Here is a 20,434-nt window from a genome sequence, read left to right on the forward strand (position 1 = left end):
CAAAGTTTTTTTATTTATATTCATATTAACATTTATATATATATATATTTTTTTTTATATATATATATATATTTTTTTTTTATGTGATTGGATGAACCAGTGTGATGTAAGGGAGGGAGGGAGCGTCCAGAAGTTTGTCCGCGCTGGCTTCCCATCCCTGTGGAAGCTTCTTGCCATTGTCTCGTTGTCAAAAACAGTCTGCCTGGTCGGAAACTTTGAGGCTGGGTAATTATAGTTCAGGCTTATTTCAGACACTGCCGAAATTAGTATGAGCTTTTGAGAAATGAAACTTTTTCGAGTAGCCCTAATATGCAACAAGTAGTTGAACATAAAAAAGAGCGTTTGTAGAGAAGTGAGGGTCGAGCGCAGAGCAGGTAAGAGTCTGTGTTTGGTGTCTGTTGTGAATCATGTTTTCGGTGTTTGATGTTTGTGTGATGAATCATTGAGGTGAAAAACGTGAGGAATGTGAAGTTCGGTCTTCCCCACTCTGTCCTCATTCATTTCACTTCTGCCGGTTTGTTGTCTTTTTTCTCTCTATTTTTAGTTTCGCTTTGTTTTGTTTCAGGGCGCTTTTGCATTAGGCTAGTAAGTTACTGCTGTCGCGTGCTGCTTTGTCATATATTTTGTCTTTCATTCCTATTTTATGTTTTCTGTCAATATGTAGTAAAACACAGTCGATACTCTTATCTTTTGGCCCTAAATTTGAACCTTTTGAGCTTTTAATCAGTCATCGTGTTTTAGACTATAGAGACTCTTAAACGATTTACATGTAACGTTATTTACTTTACAGGTTATTTCTTAAGAAAATACCTTTTATATTATTTTACAGGTGATTTAATGGAATGGCTTATTTAACTTTCATTCTTGTTTTATTTTATTGATGATTTATTATTTAAAAATAAATCTCAAATATTTTTCTGGTTATTTATAGGTGCCTACATGTGATTTCTTAAGAGAAAATCATCTTGTTTTAAATAATTAGGCTACTATTATAAATAATAATACATTAATCTATTTTTCTTTTCATGGGAATGTTGATCAAATATTTAACTTGTTCTGTAACGTGAATATTTTATAAGCTCTTGCCAAAGCTCAGTCTTTGCAGTGAATCATGACTCTAGATGCATGTCTCATAAGTAATAGTATTTAATGAGCCAGTGGTGACCTGTCAATCTGTGTGTACGCTCACAGTGACCAAATAAACTAGTTTGGCCCCGTCAGTTGAGCACTAACCAAAGTCTGTCTTTCATGAGAATAGGTGTTGCTGAATGGCATGAGTTGTTGAGCAGTGCCAGCAGTCATGGCCGAGCTGGAGGTGGATCAGTCCAACCTGCCCAGAATCCAGGAGGGTAAGACCTGCCTGACATGCACATGTTGCTTGTGGTTATGACTCTGTGTGTGCACATTGCAGACCGTTTCATTTAGGAAGAGTTGTGCTTTTGCAGTATGATACACATAATGTGTATGCATGATGTGTGCGTCACATCATTCTGTGGTCTTGATTGTTGATTCCCGCTCTGATTTTCAGATGTCTCATTCTGCTGTCAAATTCAAAGTACTGCATGTTCTATACTGATAAGTCTGAGATCTGATTAACATTCCAGACATCTGCTGTATATCTCGGAAGCAGAAAAAGCTGTCTTTCTTCCACTGGTGAAAGAATGTTTCCACATGGCCCTGTTTGCTCAAGTATTATCTCTTAGGTAAAAATCATGTATTTTGAGGTCGACCCACTGCTTCTTTTGAAGGGGGAAATGTTTATGATGATTTTCCTTTCCGTTCCCATTCTGTACACAATGCTTTTATTGTTTTGCTTTGTGTTTTTACGCTTAAACAAGCACTGGCTGTTGAACAAAGACCCTATTAGACCCTGTATCACCCAATTAACTGTCTAGGCTTTTGTAGATATGTACAGAACTTTGCCATGTTTCTATCCCATTGGTTTTATATATCTTTTTACATGGCCTGTGAGCAACTATGTTTTCATTTCCTCCGTTTGTTTTCAGTATTCCCCATAACATTGTGTAATACATATATAGTAGTGAGTTCTCTTTGTCTTCACTTTTCTGTTATCAGTTCCTGTGGATGTGTTTTTGCTCTGGTTGTTCTCTTGACCTAGTCTTGGGAATGCTGTCTCTATACCCCAGTTCCCTTGAGAAAGAGCAGCCTCTTTCCTCTCTGCACTTTAACCCCTTTGCATCCCTCACTCCCTGCTTTCAGTGACCTTTTTCCTATTTCTGCTGTGAAACCTCTGCCCAGTGGTACTCTTTATACTACCGTTCAAATGTTTGGGGTCAGTAAGAATTTCTTTTCTGAAATAAATGTATACTTTTATTTAGCAAGGACACATTAAACTGAAAATAGCTTTGCCGTCACAGGAACAAATGACATTTTATTTCACAATATTAATGTTTTTACACTGTTTTTGATCAAATAAACACAGCCTTGGTGAGATGGACTGATCCATCTCAGACTTCCTGTCTCAGCTCACTAGCCTGTCAAGCTCTTTTTTGTTTTGTTTCGTCCCAGTGTTAGTCTGTCTGTAACTGATGACGGCTCTATCTTATCTTTTAAGTGGGTGTAGGAATTTACACATGTCAAAAATCTTGTTTTTGAAGTATTCATATATGCTTTCAAACACACATTTGTCTTTGTAATGTGAGCATGTGATTTTTGGCTCTGCTTCTGCAAAACTAGTTAGACAACTTTATATCCACACCCTCTTGCCTGCCAATCCAATCTGACACCTGAACGCTGAGGTCAGAACCGGGCCTGCAGGTTCAGATCCCTCCTCCTGAAACGAGAGGAGTGTGTGCAGAGCAGGTTAGCAGGTGCTTAAGCTATCGAGAAGAAGACTTTCTAAGTGAGGTTTAACGCAGGTGTACATCTTCTCCTTCCTCTACTGGATAAAAATGGATGATCCTTTCAGCGTGTGAATCTGTAAGTGGTTTTTCTTAATGTTTTTTATATATTTTGTAGAACTCTTGCTGTTGTTAGTGGGCCTGTAGATGAAGACGAGCAGAATTCTTTTGGCAAACATGGCCTAATCTGTAGGTTGATAACAGTCTTATCAGTTTGAAGGACAGATCAGTGTTCAGAGAGTAGACCAATACGTTTTCTTGACCAAACCTTATCAATGTACTAAATCCTACTGTCAGTAGGTCATTCTGTTGTTCTTGTGTTATCAGGATTGTTTTGACTGAAGGAATCAGACAAGATGTTTTTAATATTGGCTGTAGGCGTATGTACTTGGCTAGCATAAGCTTCACATATCTTTTGCTGTCTTATGCTTCCTGATAACAGTAGCTATGATTACATGCAGCCTAATCACTTAATATTCTGTAGTATATTTAATATTCTAGACCGATAGCCCAATCATTTCCCAATATATTTCATGTAAACACCTCAGTCTGAAAACTAGATCCAAATGGAATCGATTGACGTAGGATCTTACATAATTAGTGAAATGTGAGAACAATTACTGTATACACTACTGTTCAAAAGTTTGGGTAACTTTTTTTTTTTTTTACTGTTTTTGAAAGTCTCTTATGCTCCCCAAGGCTGAATTTAATTGATAAAAAATACGGTAAAACAGTAATATTGTAAGATAACTGTTTTCTAATGGAATATAATTTAAAATGTAATCTATTTCTGTGATGCGAAGCTGCATTTTCAGCATCATTACTGCGGTCTTCAGTGTCACATGATCCTCCAGAAATCATTCTAATATGCTGATGTGCTGTTCAAGAAACATCAATGTTGAAAAACTCCAGTTATGTACTTAAGGGGCCATGCTAATGTCTAGGTCTATGTGTTTTGACTGCTTACTTTTAAGCTTCTCACTGTAACACTGACATAAATGCCATATCACGCATTTTGTTCTCAATAAATGAAATGCAGATGTAGATGTTTTCATTGGATTTCAGTGAATTCAAAATCTGCAATCAGATTGAAAGGATTCAGATGCAGACATCGATTCAGATTCTGCTGCCTTATCCTTTACACAAACACATACAGTATATATATGGATCCACAAATATTTTTGCAGTGTAATTCTCTTGATGTTAGAGTTCTATTCATGCCCTGTTCCCAGGCAGAGAGTATTTTGGCTGCTGGACAAAACAAACCAGCTACTGAGTCTACAGAAGCACTGGATGTCTCAAAAGAGGACAACGAAACTGACCATCGTGTTCTTGTCCTTATCTGTACACCTTCTTTCTGCTGCCTCTCCAACATTAACGCCACCGATCTCACTATCCTTCTGCTCAGCTTAATGTCTTTTTTCTGCTGCTGGCACATCTGGAAACCATTCCTTCTGTGTGCAGGCGTATATGTGTGTGTGCGCTCTGGGTGGATGGATGTGTGAGGGCATTGTTGGGGGGTGCTTGTGTGACCTGATATGGGTTATCGCAGTATGCAGCAGGTGGGCTCAAGCAGGAAAGACATTTGTCTTTTTGGATACCCAAACAGTTGCGTTTAAACTTAGGAGACCCCACAGTAGGATTATTTTTCTCTGTTCACATTTTTAGTCGGACGGTAGTTTCGGTAGGTTTCACCCCGCCAGACAGGATGGCTGGGCCTCTCAGCTATACATAGATTTCCACCAGCTGCTCAGGTCAGAGGTTGTGCTGAAGTCAGGATGTCTCCATTAGGATATTATGTTCATGCTACTCTAATTCAGCATAATTGCTTAAGCTACACTGAAGAAAAATCAGATGTAGTGTCATTTATGTGTTTCAGGTTTTTGAGTGTGAATCCAGCAGTTGCGCTGATGAGGCGACTCTTGATTTTATAAAACGCTCTTCTTGTTTTTTCTTTCTTTTTACTGCTCTCAGGGTCTGTAATGTTCTCCGCTCTGACCGCAGGTCCAGCACCAGCGCTATAGCCTCAGACTCCAGCTGTTGTGTCAATTACAGACTGAATGTTCCCCTCAGAAACTCTCTGCGGCTCTGCCGCCTTGTATATCCCTGAATTTGAGGTTGCTTTTGACTAAATTTGTATTTTGCTTACATGGTTTGTGGATAACCTGAGGGGCGGCACACACAGCGGGTTTGTTGAAGTTTTGTTGCGCGTTTATGAGAGCCATATATGTTTGTGTTTGTTTGGTAACAACAATGACACTGTGTTAATCTACACTACTCAACATTCACCACAACATGTAGCACAAGCTATGTAGAATTTTCTGTAACTCCTTGAGGGATTCTGCAGTGTCATGTCAGTAAATGCAGAACACTGTACTGAGCATTTTTAGTTTCACTGTATAGAGTGGGTTTCCCAAGGGATAAGAAAATGGCAATGCACAAAATAAATCAATGTTATTATTTTTAATCTTACAGTTCAAATTACAATCCGGCCTCTAGTTAATAAACGCCAGAGGAGAACTGGCCCCCGACTGAGCCTGGGTTCTCCCAAGGTTTTTTTTTTTTTTTTCATTGGGTCACCTGATGGAGTTTTAGGACACCATTTGGTCACTTGATGGAGTTTTTCGGTTTTATGTAATTTGTAGATTTTATGTAATTGTATATCAGCTTGAAAGACACTCAAGAGCTGTACTTTTCAGTTCACATGAACATTTGTTAAATTTAGAGTTTAGTGGCTGGCACTCAATGCTTTTGCTCCTTGTGTTTTTTTGTTTTTTTTTTGTTTTAAAGGAATTTTCCAGGTTCTATCGACAGCATCAAAACCCTGCTGATTACCACAGAAAATAATGCATGACCAGATCTTCATCACCTAGAACAGTAGTCCTACCACTAAAAGAGCTATTCAGACAATTTTGAAAATAATGAAAAAACTGAGCTCAATCTTCATATTTCTGGTTTTAAACCCTCTGAAATGGTTTGCCCCATAGAAATGACTTTGGTTTAACAAACTGAGAGAAATTATTTTCAACACAGATTCCTTTTAAGTTTTTTTTCCTAAAGCAGCGAGAGCCTTCCTGTGATGTCAGTTATTTTAACACAGGGTTTAAAATGAAATGTGACACTTACGGGACCAAAACCACAAGTGTAATTTTGTTTTTAACTTTCCAGGGTCCGTTTTTGTCATGGAGACTGTTATTATGGTTTTATGAAATATGAGTGTCTCATTTTTAAACTTAGCGTTTTTTTTTTTTGTTTTTTTTTTAAGGGATAAAATATTTTTTTATTTGTTTTGAAATATGAGGCTTCACAAAAATAGTGCTATGAACACTTTCAAATGAAGCTTTGAATTAGTTTACCAAAAGTGACCACTAAAGACATGAAATAACACTACATAGTCTTTGAACACATTTCCAAGTCTGTCACATTTTCTTTGACAAAGTCTCCAGTTACAGCCTTGAATGTTTATAATTTTGTGGATAAAATGCAAAAGATACTGTTCTTTTAAAATCTAAGAAATAAAGTTCAGCACTCAGCATCATTCATGTTTCTGCAGTTGTATTGAGTGTTGTTTCTCGTCTGCAGTGTGCCAGTGTTTTGCTGTACTGGAGGATGGAGCTCTAGCTCATAACCTGCAGGAACAGGAAAGTAAGACCCGTTCTCTTATTTCATCTGCCACACCTAAAGGATTTTAAAGCATTCAAAAGTCTTCACATTCATCCATCTTTTGTAAACTTCTAAAGAGGGCTGGTATTCACACACCTCGAAATGCAAGGGCGTAGCCATATATAAGATCTCTCATGTGAGTCAATCTACCTGTTTAATTAAAATATCCTGCTTGGTCAGACAAGACAGAGTGTAGTTTTAGATTGTTCTCCATACAGCCGTTTACAGAGATTGCACTAATATTTGAGTTAATATTTTAGTCTATTACCCATTACTAAATGGCATGTAAAAACAAAACAATCTGCTATTGGTTGCTTTACATGTAAATCGGAAAGTCTCTCTCTGTGCATATTTATTGAAACACTCAGTAGTATATTTTAAAGAAACACTTTAGAAATCAGTCAAAGTTTAAATCTCCTGATATACAATACTGTTCAAAAGTTTGGGTCGGTAAGATTTTTAAAAGTCTATTAGTCACCAAGGATGCCTTTATTTGATCAAAAATGCAGGAAAAACTAATGTTGTAAATATGAACAAATTTGGGAAAACTAATGTTGTAAATATGAAAAAATTATTTTAATTAAAAATTATTATTTTTAAATATATTTAAAATGGTATTTATTCCTATGATGGCAAAGCTGAATTTTCAGCATCATTACTCCTGTCTTCAGTGTCACGTGATCCTTCAGAAATAATTTTAATATGCTGATTTGGTGCTCAAGAAAATGCTTCTTATTGTTATCAATTTTGAAAACAATAATATTTTTTTAATTATATATATATATATATATAATTCTTAATATTTTTGTGGAAACTTAAAGAACAGCAATTATTTGAAATATAAATCTTTTGTAACATAAATGTCTTTACTGTCACTTTTGATTAATGTAATGCATCTTTCTATATAAAATAAATAAAGTACTGTAGTGAAGTACTTTTGAACTGTAGTGTATCTTCCACATGCTTTTCTGTAACCTTATTTGCATGCTGTCTCCAACAGTTGAGCAGTATTACAACTCAAATGTGCAGAGGAGTCAGCTGGTGCAGAGGGACATCAGAGTAGCCAAGAGACTCCAGGATGAGGAGGAGCGGACAGCTCAGATGCTTCAGCAACAGGCCACTCGCCAGCTGTAAGATCACACACACGCACACTGTCAGAGACCACTATCAGATAGGACACTGTGTGTATTCAAAGTTATGTACTGTATATGAGCAGTTCAGTAGCTGATAGCATGTCCAAAGTCCACCACTGTCCCATAGTGTGACAATCTCTGTGCTTCCTTCTTACATTAAGGAAACAGACATGTTTTTTCAGTTGTTTATTGTCATTATTTTTTCTGTTAGGGAGGAACGGGACTCAGAATACGCACAAATGATTCAGGAGGAGATCCAGCGGCGTGCGGAGGAGGCTCTGAGAAGGGAGATGGAGGACGAGGTGTGTAACACACTTCAGGCTCAGTAAACTTCACTCCTTCTGTTTTTCATTTACACCTCTGCACTGCTTTGTCTGAAGCATCAAATGGATCAATAGTTAATGAGTCACTGTGGGACGCCAGTAAGCTGATTTATTCAGCTAGTCTCATGTGGAGTGTAAGTGCTGGCAAAGACCACACAGGAATGAGCATCAAGCTGCTATAAAGCAAAAGTCACACTCAAAACTGTGCATTAATCAAATCCAGATGCATTGAACTTCAGCCCACCTTAAATGAACCCCCCCAGGGACACAAAAAGAGACCGAGGTCTTCTCGTTCAGTGAGTCGTGGGCAAAAAAGCTGAGTGTGGAAATGTTCTCCAGAAATAAAAGCAAACCTCTATGGATTTGCAGCTTTCTTGATGAGGTTCCATAAATGTTGTAGCAGTTTTTTGTGTTGGAGGTGGTGTGGCATAGTGGTTAAAAACAGACCCTGCAGGTTTCCTTGTAATATTGTACTAATAGTTGTTTACCATCAGCAAAATCTAAAAACTCAAAGTTAATAGAAATATTAAATCTAAGTTCTGTCACAGAATGTTTATCTGATTTGCAGTAAGGAACTTAAAATAGAATTGGGGCAGCAGATTGGACAGTTTATAAGTTGTAGCTAAAAGACTGAAACGGAGTATGTTAAAATGAGACTAGTGTGAAAAATGTTTAATTCATATCTAATATTTCACCTCCTGTATTGAGCATGTACAACTAAACCAGTGGTACTCAACCAGGGGTGACTTAAAAATATTTAAATGAATAATTTTCATTTTATTATTAATATGTTGAGTATTTAAGTTTATTATTAATATATTAAAATAATCAAACTCTAAATTAAAATGCTAAAAAAAAAAATTATGTAAACTACAGTCATATAGTAACTTTTGTTCTTTTTGAAAAACAGTTCTTGAAATTTCTGGAATCACAAAATGTATTATACTGTATCCATGCAGAAATATCAGGCATATTGTAGCCTATAAAGGAATATTGTGTTGGACAACGGGGGCCTTTGAGTCAAAAAGGTTGAGAACCATGGCAATAAAAATATAAAATGTCTGTCTTAACCACACTCATTCACCTTGAACTGTAATTGTGCTTAAAATAAGGATGGTTTTCACCTTTTCAGTTCAATTAATTAAATAAAATGTACTGTGTATTTAAACAAAAATAAGAGATGCACATTTAAACCCTCGTAAATCCATTTCTCTCGAGACCTCCAGCATAAATGCATTACTACTTTTTGTTTTGCACAAATTCATAGATGAGAGCAATTATTGTCATGATTTAAACTAGAACAGAGTTAAATGTCTTTGAGAAATGTAAACATGTAGCAACAAGGCCTCTGAATCTGCCTGGAAAAAAAAATTGATTAGCTTGTAGCTTTTTTTTTTTTTTCTCGAACTATGATGCAGTGAACCTTGATTAAGGAGTCTCTTGTTCAGAGTTGTTTGAAGACAGACAGCCTGTGGGGGGTTACTGTGGAAATCAAAGCATAAAGTGTTTTGGGGAGTATCTTGGGAGTTGGAGAGTCCCGTGTGATTCAGGTGGCAAAGCTGGAAATTGTTGGCTCAGCAGTTAGAAAAACTGAGTCAGAGAACACTGGCATATCAAGCAATTTGATCCTGGCCACCTTCTATCATTTACAGGTGATCTCAGAGATGTGGATTCCAGATAAATCTGAGTCAATGTGCCTGTGAGGCCTATTAAAAAACAGTCCAATCATTTGACTTATTCTGAACAAGTAATTATGGACATTTAGGATATTTTCTGACTAGTGAACATGATCTCTGTTCCTGCAGGTATTTTCTGACTCATGAATCATGTCTTGGCCTGCCAGCTCCACATTTTAGTCTTGTTTTGCAGTAAATATATCTAAACATCCTTAAAACAAAATAAACTTAATTGAGAAAATGTTACTGGAAAGCAACAAATGTACTGTGTAAATGTGACTTTGCAGTGTTAATTAAAAGTTAAGATAAAACAGACATGATAAAATATCATTTAATTAATACTTGCTAGTAATTTTGAGTGTGTTTTCAAACCTGAGTCGCATCTTTGGCACTGATAGGCCTGCCATATTGCAGTAAATGTCATTCCGCTGCATTAATTACTAATATTTACACCCCTGCAGTCCTGTGTTAATTAAAGCCTGTGAGGCACCAGGTCACATCTTAACATCATCTCCACACGCTGCTGTGGACCCTGCTGTCCTATCAGGCTCATACAGGAGCACGGAAGAGTAATGTTGAACATAATTCTCACTCAGCCATTCTAATTGTTGTGTACACAAACAAACCACATCTGTTGGGATGATTTCTTATGAGTCCAGGTGCCAGATAAGCTCTGAGTCGGACCTCTAGAGACAGGAGCTGGTCCCTGTGTGGGGCACAATCTCTCAGCCCAGGACAGTGGAGTTCATTCGGTTAGTGCTGTGAAGTAAGAAAGGTCAGCCTTAAAGGTTAAGGACATCAGGACCTGATGACAACAGACATAGAGAGACTCTGCTAAGGAGGTTAACATGATTTAATGCCAAAGACCCCCTGGAGATTTGCTTGTAAGGACTCCTTACTAAAATTATTAAAGGCAGATTTTTATTTTCACGTATACAGACCCATTTATGATGTGTGTGGAATAAACATGGTATTATACAGACAGCATGTTGTTTCCAAAAATTAAATGACTGGCAATTTGTCATTGTCTAAAGGCAAAGTGCTTTAAAATATTTAATTTTTTATATTAAATTTAAGTTAATAGCAAAATTGACCTAATTTCTTTCTTTTTCTTCATTATATTAATTTTTAGTTCTTCCTATTAGAAAATTCGAGAAACATTAAAATCTCACAATTAATAGCATCAATCCAAAGCTTATTATTAAAACACATTGTAAAATCTGCTTTATTTTCTCTCATTTTTTTCCACAGGCGCCTTAGCACACCCTTGTGGTCCGTTTGAGTAAAAACCCCTGACCTAAACCACTTCTCTCTTAACTTACCGTTCTCCCGTTTTCTCAGACAAACCTTGAAGAACTTTGTTATAAATAATCAGTCTAGTTCCTAGTTCAAGCATTTGAATCCAAGTACAGATTTTTAAGCTCAGTGTAAATTTTATGATTGTAGAAATGAACCTGTAGTTTTGTCAATGAGGCAGAACTCTGCCATCTTCTGGTCAAGTCCTGTAAATCTCTGTCACACACAGTGTATTGTGTCACATTTATAGCTGTTTTTGCAAGACTTTAAAGGACATACATTTTATAGCACAGTTAGAGTATTTCAGGTAGAAATACTATACCAGATGTTTCAAAAAGTAACCAAGTGAGGCGCTAGTAGTGACTTTGCTAATTTCTTACAAGCATATAAAAATGTTGGAGTTAAAGTAATGCTTTTGTAGTTTGTAACTTTATTATAAAATGTGTATTAATTTGGTCTTTATTTACATGATGATAGTCATGTGAGAAGATTAAAGATAAGATCAGTGCGGTAATCGTACTGTAACTGGTTTAATTTTCGATGGTACATTGTCAGTGGAAACTTCTGAGTCATTGTGGTCAGTGGTGAGATACATTGTGGCCTCTGTTTGCCAGTTTTGTTGCAAGCCGAGCGTGTAGATTCTGCATGGTGGGCTTTTTGGCTTTAAGAGCAGGCAGGTCTTTAGGCCTTTTATACGTAAGCATGGAAATTCCCCTCTGTTGACGTATACCGTCTTCAATTGTGTCTATGTTGAATACGTGGGTGGATACATTTTTGTCAGAAAACCCACGCTTTGGATTTTACCTCAATGTGTCATCACTGAGCGTTTTGACGTTCCAGAACAGCAGAGCTGTACGTTAACTTTTTTTTTTTTGCAAATAGCACTGGTGCTACAGACGTTGACATTTTTTATAGCACTGGCCACTCAATTATAGCACAAGAATAAAACGGCTGTTACCTTATTTGAAAACAACCACAAGTAGTGCAGTTCATCATAGGCATGTGACTGATAAAGGACATTAATGTTCCATACAGGGCACACAAAATACAAACTTTAACCAGAAATGTTTTCAGATAAACGTTTTATTTGCTGAAAATGGCGGACTGCAGGAACATAACACCTCTTGCTTAACATCAAGTTCGTTTTGTTTATAATATAGCCAAATATCACTAACCACAATCCAAACAACATCCGTCCATTTTGGTTGAGCACTTGAAAATGCAGCTTCATTTTCCAATAAATTGTTAGAAAGGTCTTTAAAAATATGTGACGAAATTTCTTAATTTTTGTCAGGAAATCTTCACTGAGAGAGAAAAAAACTTCTCTACACTGGAGAAAATCTATTCTCATATGATACAGATTGAGACGTTTTGACTGATAAATATATATTGTTGCAATCGAATGTTTATTGTCATGTTTTATCAGCGTTCCTCTAGAAATCTTGGGTATTTTCATAAGAATGAAGTATATTTATAGGCTATTGCAAAGCGACATGTTCATAGTAAGGACATTTCTTTTGAAATCCAAATAACATTGATAACAAGACTATCTTAATGTCTTGTCACAATCACCGTTTAGATAAAATAATATAATTTCTGCCTCATTCTATGATATGAAGCCTCGTCAGATCACATAATAAAGTTATTTTAAACACTCGATTGGCATTATGAAGTTTGGAGTAAAAACTTGGAATTAAGTTCTCCTCTGTTGGACAACAGGTTTGTAAACACTGCTCATTACAGAAAGATGTTCGGCGCTTGTTGCTTTTTCAAATGCACGTTAACAGCGCTTGCAGAGATGGAGCAGCATTTACTACAAACCAATCCAATCTCAGTGCTTCGCATAAGGCCTACTAAATCAAAACGTTGAGTTTTATTTTTTATAATCGTAGTAAGCCAAATCGTGATTCGGATTAATTTCAGATAGCGGCTCTTTCTCACACACATGCAAATCTATCGCACGCGTGCTACTGTGGTAAATTTATTCATCGCACAGACCAGTATTTTCCCCAACTATAATCTTGCAGCCATACTTTACATGATTTTCTGTATTTATTAAAAACTTGTTCAAAACCCCAACAGATCCCACTGAACATTATTATCTGTAATAATTCATTTAGGTTTTCTTTTTTAGGAAATTGCAAAAAGGATTCAGGAAGAGGAAGAGCTTTGTGAGAGACACAGGAGCAGTTACCAAAATAAAGATGGTAAAGGTAAAATAACTAAATTCATGCTTGGTGTTATTGGAGTGTTTTTATGAAATAGGTTTGTTAGGTATACTTGAGCCGATTCTGTGTTCACACTTAGTGTTTCTGTTTTGCAATAGCACTAGCCTGGAAATCCAGACCTAAATCTGAAAGATTAATGGTCTGGCTTTGACTAATGAAAATTGGCCAGCTCGAGGGGCGGCACCGAGCGTGCATTTGAAAATCTCACTGCACGCAATTGGATAACACTACGACCAATAAACCCCATACGCTTAGCTACCAGCGGAGCTAACTGGTAGATTAGACTCTTACCGTATCCGGGCGGCAAAACAGCAAAAATGTCCTTCTTGGAAAGGAACGATTCGAGCTGCGTCTTCTGTTGCTCTTTTAGATAAAAAGCCAAGTCTAACTCGTTCATTGTAGCGGCCAAAGCCGTTTCAAACAACTGGTGTTCATCCATAGCCATCTTGCAATGTTTACTAATGACTTCGACGTCACAGCGCTGTCATCATCTGTTTAGCTCGCCTCTGGCCCGCCTATATCAGATAACCCGATGTGATTGGTGCAGCTCAGATCGAGGGGCATATTTAATGAGCATCATTACTCCACACCAGAGTAACTCGCTGAGCAAATTCAACTTGTGCTCTCGCGAGAACTCTGGATTACCAGGGTACAATAGCACTGCGCTCTTGCATAGAATTAGAAAGTGAACTTATCGCTTGAACTTATTGATTATCAGAAGTGTGAAATCTGGTTTACATGACGAGGGGGGTCACATTTACATTGACACTAAACCTGAACCCTATACAGCTATAAACTCTGTAAATCATCTGGATTGAGCCCTTCATCCAGTGAACGGGATGAAGATACACAATGTGTGAAACAGACCTTATGGACATTTACTAAAGTTCTTTTGTCTGTAGCACAATATTTCTGTTTATCTCCCTCTTACTTTGAAAACAGTAGCTTTCCTGTAAAGTAGTAAATATGTCCATAGGAAATTTCTTTTGAAATCCCAAAAACATTGTGACTATGTCTTAATGTCTTGTCACATGCATATTCGTTTTTTAGTCAAATGGTTTTTTCCCATATAAGGATTTGATTTGCAGTAATGTGACACGGGTGATGTTGACACCTTAGCAGCTTGCAATTTCATCCCTAAAGAGTAGTCCATCATCTTTTTGCAAATTTGGAATACTAAATCTACTAAAATAATACACAAATAAACTGTTTCAACATGCAGTGTAATGTTAATGTATCCATCATACTGTATGACGCATATAGCCAGCTGCTTTTTAAACCCCACTAGACATGACCTCATATGGGATGATGACTATCCCTAGGTAATGTCCTATTCACTCATGTTTGTTTCCTGTTTGAAAGGTTCTATGGTTACGCCATAACTTTTATGACTTGCAATAAAAAAATTATTTTATTGGCATACTAACAACACCCTGAATCATCCTTAATTCGGTGGAACTTCATTTTCACGTCATGTTTATGTTTGACATGTAATGCATGTTTTAATGGTTCATTTGTCCTTTTAACTTCTAAACAGAGCTTCATGAGTTAATTGTTTTATTCTGCATCCACCCGATTTCTAACAATTTCCCAAATCCCCTGCTTTGTGTTTGCATGGTTGGTTTCACTAAAGCATCCAAAAGCATTCCTGCTCGTCCATACTCACCCCAGCCTGTTCACGCTCCTCACAACCGGTCTCCAACTAGAAGATGGCAGCTCTCCTCCTCGCCCACCTACTCAGACTCTGAGGAGGACCTGATTGAGTACAGTAGACCTACAGTCACACGGCAGGACAGCAAACCCACTGTAGGGCAGAGGAAGTTGGTCGGCAGACCTTCCAGAACACATTTAGAGCAGGACGACAGAAGCTTGACCAGCCAGAGCAGCAGCAGCAGATCTTCACACCTGTCGGGTGGATGGGGTGATGTCATCAAGCTCATAAAGAACGATATGAGCGAGCAAGGCTACCTCAGCCACAGCTCTGAGGATGATCTCTTTGAACCCGTCTATAAACTTGAGAGAATATTGCAACAGAAGCAGCAGGTCTCTGGAACGAGGCTGAGTCGCCAAAGCAGCGTGAGGGAGGATCATAGCAGAACATGGCAGGGAGATGGTTGCGGACGTAGGGAGAGTTTTAGGGAAAGACATGTTCATTTCCCGGATGAACGGAGGAGCAAAAGTGGTTACAGTGACACTAGGGAAAGAGTTCCGTGTTCTACAGGGATATTAAGGGATGATCACACACACCTCAGAGAAACTCAAGGTCTCCAGACTCAAGCTCAGGGGTTTCAACGGAACATTTCAATGAGACGTAGCTACCATGGTAATGTCAGGCGGACATCGGTGCGTGAGGGAAGCAGAACATACAGCGTAGATGATTCTAACTTGGCTAGAGCAAGACTCTCAAATAATGCCCCCTCACTGCAGACTAGAGCACCACAGTTGATGGAGGTGGAAGTGGAGGATCGTTTGAGGGAGATGGTGAGAGTCAGAAACACACGGCAGAGAGCTCGATCATTAGCCGAGGGTGAGAGGATAGACAGGGACCACAGGTATGGAGAGCGTAGAGTGAGGCGAAGCCAAAGCGAGCGCTGTCAGACCTTTGAGGAAGAAAGATCGAGCACAGAGGAGGAGATGGAGAGGGAGAGACGGATGCAGAGACTCCAGTCTTCCGGAGCAGGTAACCTCTCTCTGAGCTCTGCAGTGCGGCTGAGCCTGTCCCTACATCTGCTCATTGCTTTCAAATCATCCCCAATCAGTAAACAAGAACTCCTGTGCATCCCTGCGTTCTTCTGGTGTACAATTTAGAAGTGGAGACAAATTTTTGGTGTGATCTGCTTTTTCTCAAGCTTGACCCCTCCTCCAGATCTCATCCTCGTTTCTCAAAAACCTCAAAATGCTTCTATCTCTCCTACAGCAGCATCAGTTGTTTTCTCTCTTTTTAGTACCTCACCGTTACATATGCTTGGATTTTCTTGCATTTCTTTTGGATTTGGCTCTTACTTTGTCTCCTTTGAGGTATGTTTCCAGGGGATATAATCTACTCAGTAAGTTTCCTACTGTTTAATAATAGGAAATCTACCTACTTTTAAAGTTCGATGGCCTCGGCCAATCCTGTTTCAGGAGGGCCACCTTCCAGCAGAGTTTAGCTCCAGCCCTAATCAAACACACCTGTGGCTGCGTCCGAAAACAAACAAAAAAATGCTGCATTTCCAAGGTAAGGCATCAAGGCATGTCCGAATCCCATCAGAACGAGATATATATATATATATATATATATATATATATATATATATATATACATTTTCATGTGCAATTGCTGCCTGCAAAGTCATTGCCATAAGGCAGCGAAGCAACAAGTCAGCTGCCTAAGTTTTTGGACGCCGCCAAGGTCTTCAGGATTACCAGAAATTTCAAAATGTAGGTTTGTTGGAGCTTAACTCTGTAGGACAGTGGCCCTCCAGGAGCAGGAATAGACACCCCTGGTCTAGGCCCAACTGGTTGAAGGTGATGGTGGTCTGAAAACCCGGTGTCTTGTCTCAACATTACCTGGTTTTGATTCTAACCTCTTTCCCTAACAGGATCTGCTTTTAGGAGTGGAATGGCTGCTCTTGACTTGGGAGAGCTGGAGCAAGTGCTGGAGGATGAGGAGCTGGCCCGCAGGCTTCAGGAAGAGGAGGAGAGATTGGTCGAAGAGGTGAACTCAACTAAAAGTGCAAATATACAGTACAGTACAGTAGTGGCCAAAGTGATGTCCGGAGGGGATATTATGTTTTAATGACTGTACAAGTTTGAATCAACCATCAAAATATGAGGAAAATATTTTAGATTTTTTTTTTTTAATGTTTTAAATAGGAGGGAAGAACAGCACACTTAACTTGGTTTAGGTATTTGTCTTTCAAAATTAAACTACAGCTACATGTTTTATTCTACTATGCAAAAAAAGGCATAGAAAATGAAAAAATCTCAGGAAAACGCATACATTGACAGTTATTCATTAATCAACATAATCATTAATATTTTGTTTGTTCTCTCTTGTTCATAATTTGAATGACCGCCTGGCCAAAAATGATGTCTGCACAATTTTGCATGTTTCATTCCATCATCACAATTAAAACAATTGCCTTCAAGCACAACTACATAATATGCTTACAGCATTGTTAATAATATTTGAATAAAGGCGTCAATTTTCCTAAGCCGGACACCACTTTTGTCTACTCCTGTATGTACCAGTCAGTCCTGCTCCTGGATCGACACTTTCCTGCCAATTTTAGCTCCAACACACATGCCTTTTCAGGTTTTTTGTTTAATTAGGGCTGTAGCTAAACTCTGCTGGAAGGAGGCGCTCCAGGAGCAAGATTGGAGACCCCTGGTATATACCATCGTACCCCTATTAGTCCTCAGAAATGAAGTCTTGTAATCCTATCAAAGACAGTAGCAAAATTACTCAAATAAAACAATGTAAGCTGAAGTTGGTTTTTCTCTTTTCTCTTCTCAGATTCAGCCAGGTTCCTCTCCTCTTAGAAGGGACTGTCCTGTTGGAGACTTCAGAGCGGCACAGGTTGCTCAAGATGAGGTGCGAAGAGGTTGAATGAAAGGGCTGCTTTCCCAACGCATGAAAAGTGGGTAATTAATTTCTCGTTTTGTGATAGGAAATTGCACGTTTCATGCAGAAACAGGAGATAAAGGCTAAACGGAGCTCTCGTGAGCTGGAACCTGTTGGACCTGGGCGGGAATACAGGGAGAATGAAAGGAGAACAGCATGTGACAGACAGGTAGCCACACTTTTAGAAGTGTGTCTTTTGTTATTGCTTTACCATTTACTCTTTACTAACTAAAAAATTATTTCAGTTATTTGCTGAGTGTATAAAATGACTCATCTGTGGAATTGCCTTAGTCATGCATGTCTTTAAAATTGGTGCTGTTGAAACTAGTTAAACGTGCCTTTTGACTTGCTCACATGAATTCATCATGTGATTCATCAGCATATTGTTCCTTTAAGGGTGATTCACACATAACTCAATATGGAGCCAAAAAAAACATAAATCCAGAACTGTTTTGTGTTTGTTGGTGCAAAGTGAACCAGCCTTTAGTAGACCTGCTTTTACAAAAGAATTTAGAATGTGAATTTTGCCGTTGAACATACAGAGGCGGAGACTGGATTCTGAAGGTCTTCAATCCCCAGTTGATGACCTCACCCCTAGTCACAATTCCATGACAATGTAAGTCACTATTTTCTCGATAAATTACAGCTTATATGCATTCAAGAAATATCCCTTAACATCATCTGGTGTCGCTACAGGCAAGCGCAAGCCATCAGGAATATTGCAGAAGAGCTGGACCCCACCTTTCAAAGGAAGGATGCAGCTGAAGCAGGACAAATTAATGGTGCTTTCATTCATTCAAATAACAAATGGTTTCTACCATAATTATAAATTGTAACAAAACAATAATTATAAATGGTTTAATTTACAGGTCCCTGTCTAAATCAAACTTCACAAGTAGGCTTGTACAATCCCTTGGAAGAACCTACTTTTGTGCCACCCACCAAACGACAGGGTGACAAACCGGGACGAGCAAAGCCCAAGGAGAAAAAGGAAAATTCGAAACAGAAAGACAACTGCAAGCAGCAGTGATGCGGGACAAATGAACTGCAATAATGAATTCATAACCATAAAAGATTAAAGATATGCTTGCATGTCCTGACAGGTTCGGGCTTTCCAGTCTTCTGCTTTCTCCAAGACTTGTGGAATACTTTTGTAACCAACAAAACGACTTGAACTTGCAACTGCCATTGCTGGTGAACATCTGTCTCAGTCATGTCATGCTTTTTCGGTTTATCTGTTTCATTTTTGTTTAGCAGCTGGTTACAGGCTGGCATGTCACCACAGTGGGAAACCTCCCTCTAATAGACCCTAGCATTAAACATGACTTCTGGGAAAACCAGAATGTTTTGATAAAGGATGTTGGCTCATGGTTGAGTTAACCTCTGGAGTTTTTCTGTATTAATGTTAATCTATGAATATATCTAAGTGGGCATTCTTTTAGAATTGCTTGTAACTTTTTTTTCTTTGTTCCAGGAACTACACCAGTCTAAATTTGCATTTCCATTTGTCTCCCATGTATGAATGTCTCTTATTGTAAGAAGTTACAATTTGCAAAAACAAATCATGCATTCAGATTGTAAAAATGAATTGTTTACTATTCTTAATATTATTACTAATAATATTCAGTGGTTTACGAGACTTTTCCGGCTTGAGTTATATTCCCTCTTTGTAGTGTACATCAGCATATTCTATATATGCATAGTTTTACAAGACTGGAGGAAATGTAACACAATTTTTGTGTTGTATTTTTGTACTGATGCTGAGTGTCACTATTATATGTTTCCAATATATTCAGTACTGTTATGACAACGTTAAATTTGTTATGAATCTGTATGCCTTCTTCAATGATTATATGTTTAAAAAATGCTTTGTACAGAAGACAGATACAATTATAATATCAATATCTTTCTGGATGTCAGAAAGATATCAATAAACACTTTTTACACTTACAGCAGAAATTGTGTGGATTTAAATTTGGACTATAGATAGAGAGGTTGAGACTTTCCCTATTTACTAACAAATTCATGCAAATCTCTGTGGGAAGCACCTCAAACATCAAGTTTCTGCGAGACCTTCTCTTCCTACAAAGCGAAACTTGTGCTGGGATTTTTTATTTTATTTTTTGTAAGAGGTTGGTCTTTTATAAACATGATTACTCTATACAGGGCTTTACATAGTAAAACCATTGTGACGCATAACAGGGTGACCTTTTTGACCGTTGAAGACTAAGATCATCGCATCACTCGCCCACCAGCTTTTCCATTCCCTCCTCACTGCTGTTAAGATTATAATGCCCTGTATATAAATACAATTCATCTCCCTGGAGCCAAGAAAAAAAGAAAGCTTTTTTTTGTGAATGCAGAGATTTAAATCGAACATGTCAGCACATGTTAGTGTTTGCCTGAGATGAAAATGAAACCAGAATACAAAATGATTCATCGTAATTCCTAGGTTAACTCTAGGCTGATCATACTACAGGTACAGTAAGGTTTTGTTCAAAGCTGGTCATCAGGGAACTCCCGCTGAGTCACCCAAAAACTTAAGAATATAGAGTTCATTGAACAATCTTTTTTTAGATTAGATTAGGTTGACCAATTATATGCCCCATGAACTAAAACTATTTACTTACTGGAAATTTCCCAACACA

At 38.0% G+C, this 20,434-nt stretch overlaps 1 protein-coding gene across 7 annotated transcripts; it reads left to right on the top strand.

Annotated features, from left to right (window-relative positions):
* The first annotated feature begins 88 nt into the window (after positions 1 to 88).
* On the top strand, positions 89 to 19,740 carry ccdc187 (coiled-coil domain containing 187). 7 transcript variants are annotated; one of them, XM_084427271.1, is made up of 13 exons: positions 106 to 225; positions 1,259 to 1,349; positions 6,444 to 6,506; positions 7,525 to 7,654; positions 7,869 to 7,959; positions 13,087 to 13,165; positions 14,814 to 15,860; positions 16,762 to 16,877; positions 17,679 to 17,756; positions 17,833 to 17,955; positions 18,329 to 18,402; positions 18,483 to 18,568; positions 18,656 to 19,740. In XM_084427271.1, the coding sequence occupies exons 2-13, from the start codon at positions 1,301 to 1,303 to the stop codon at positions 18,814 to 18,816; spliced, it is 2,097 nt and encodes a 698-aa protein (XP_084283397.1). In that variant the 5' UTR covers positions 106 to 225; positions 1,259 to 1,300; the 3' UTR covers positions 18,817 to 19,740. The 7 variants fall into 7 exon arrangements, with proteins under 7 accessions (XP_084283401.1, XP_084283397.1, XP_084283396.1 ...); XM_084427270.1 differs by having other exon boundaries at positions 137 to 374; XM_084427272.1 differs by having other exon boundaries at positions 137 to 374; positions 13,087 to 13,159.
* The last annotated feature ends 694 nt before the right edge of the window (positions 19,741 to 20,434 follow it).

This window comes from Rutilus rutilus (assembly GCF_951802725.1).
Source record: "Rutilus rutilus genome assembly, chromosome: 13".
Lineage (NCBI taxonomy): Eukaryota > Metazoa > Chordata > Actinopteri > Cypriniformes > Leuciscidae > Rutilus > Rutilus rutilus.

Excerpts from the sequence above, each read along its gene's own strand:
- ccdc187 (XM_084427271.1), top strand. The coding sequence starts at position 1,301 with ATGGCCGAGCTGGAGGTGGATCAGTCCAACCTGCCCAGAATCCAGGAG. Across the intron at positions 17,757-17,832 it reads CACAGGTTGCTCAAGATGAG|GAAATTGCACGTTTCATGCA; the intron begins GTGCGAAGAGGT and ends GTTTTGTGATAG. Across the intron at positions 17,956-18,328 it reads GAACAGCATGTGACAGACAG|AGGCGGAGACTGGATTCTGA; the intron begins GTAGCCACACTT and ends TTGAACATACAG.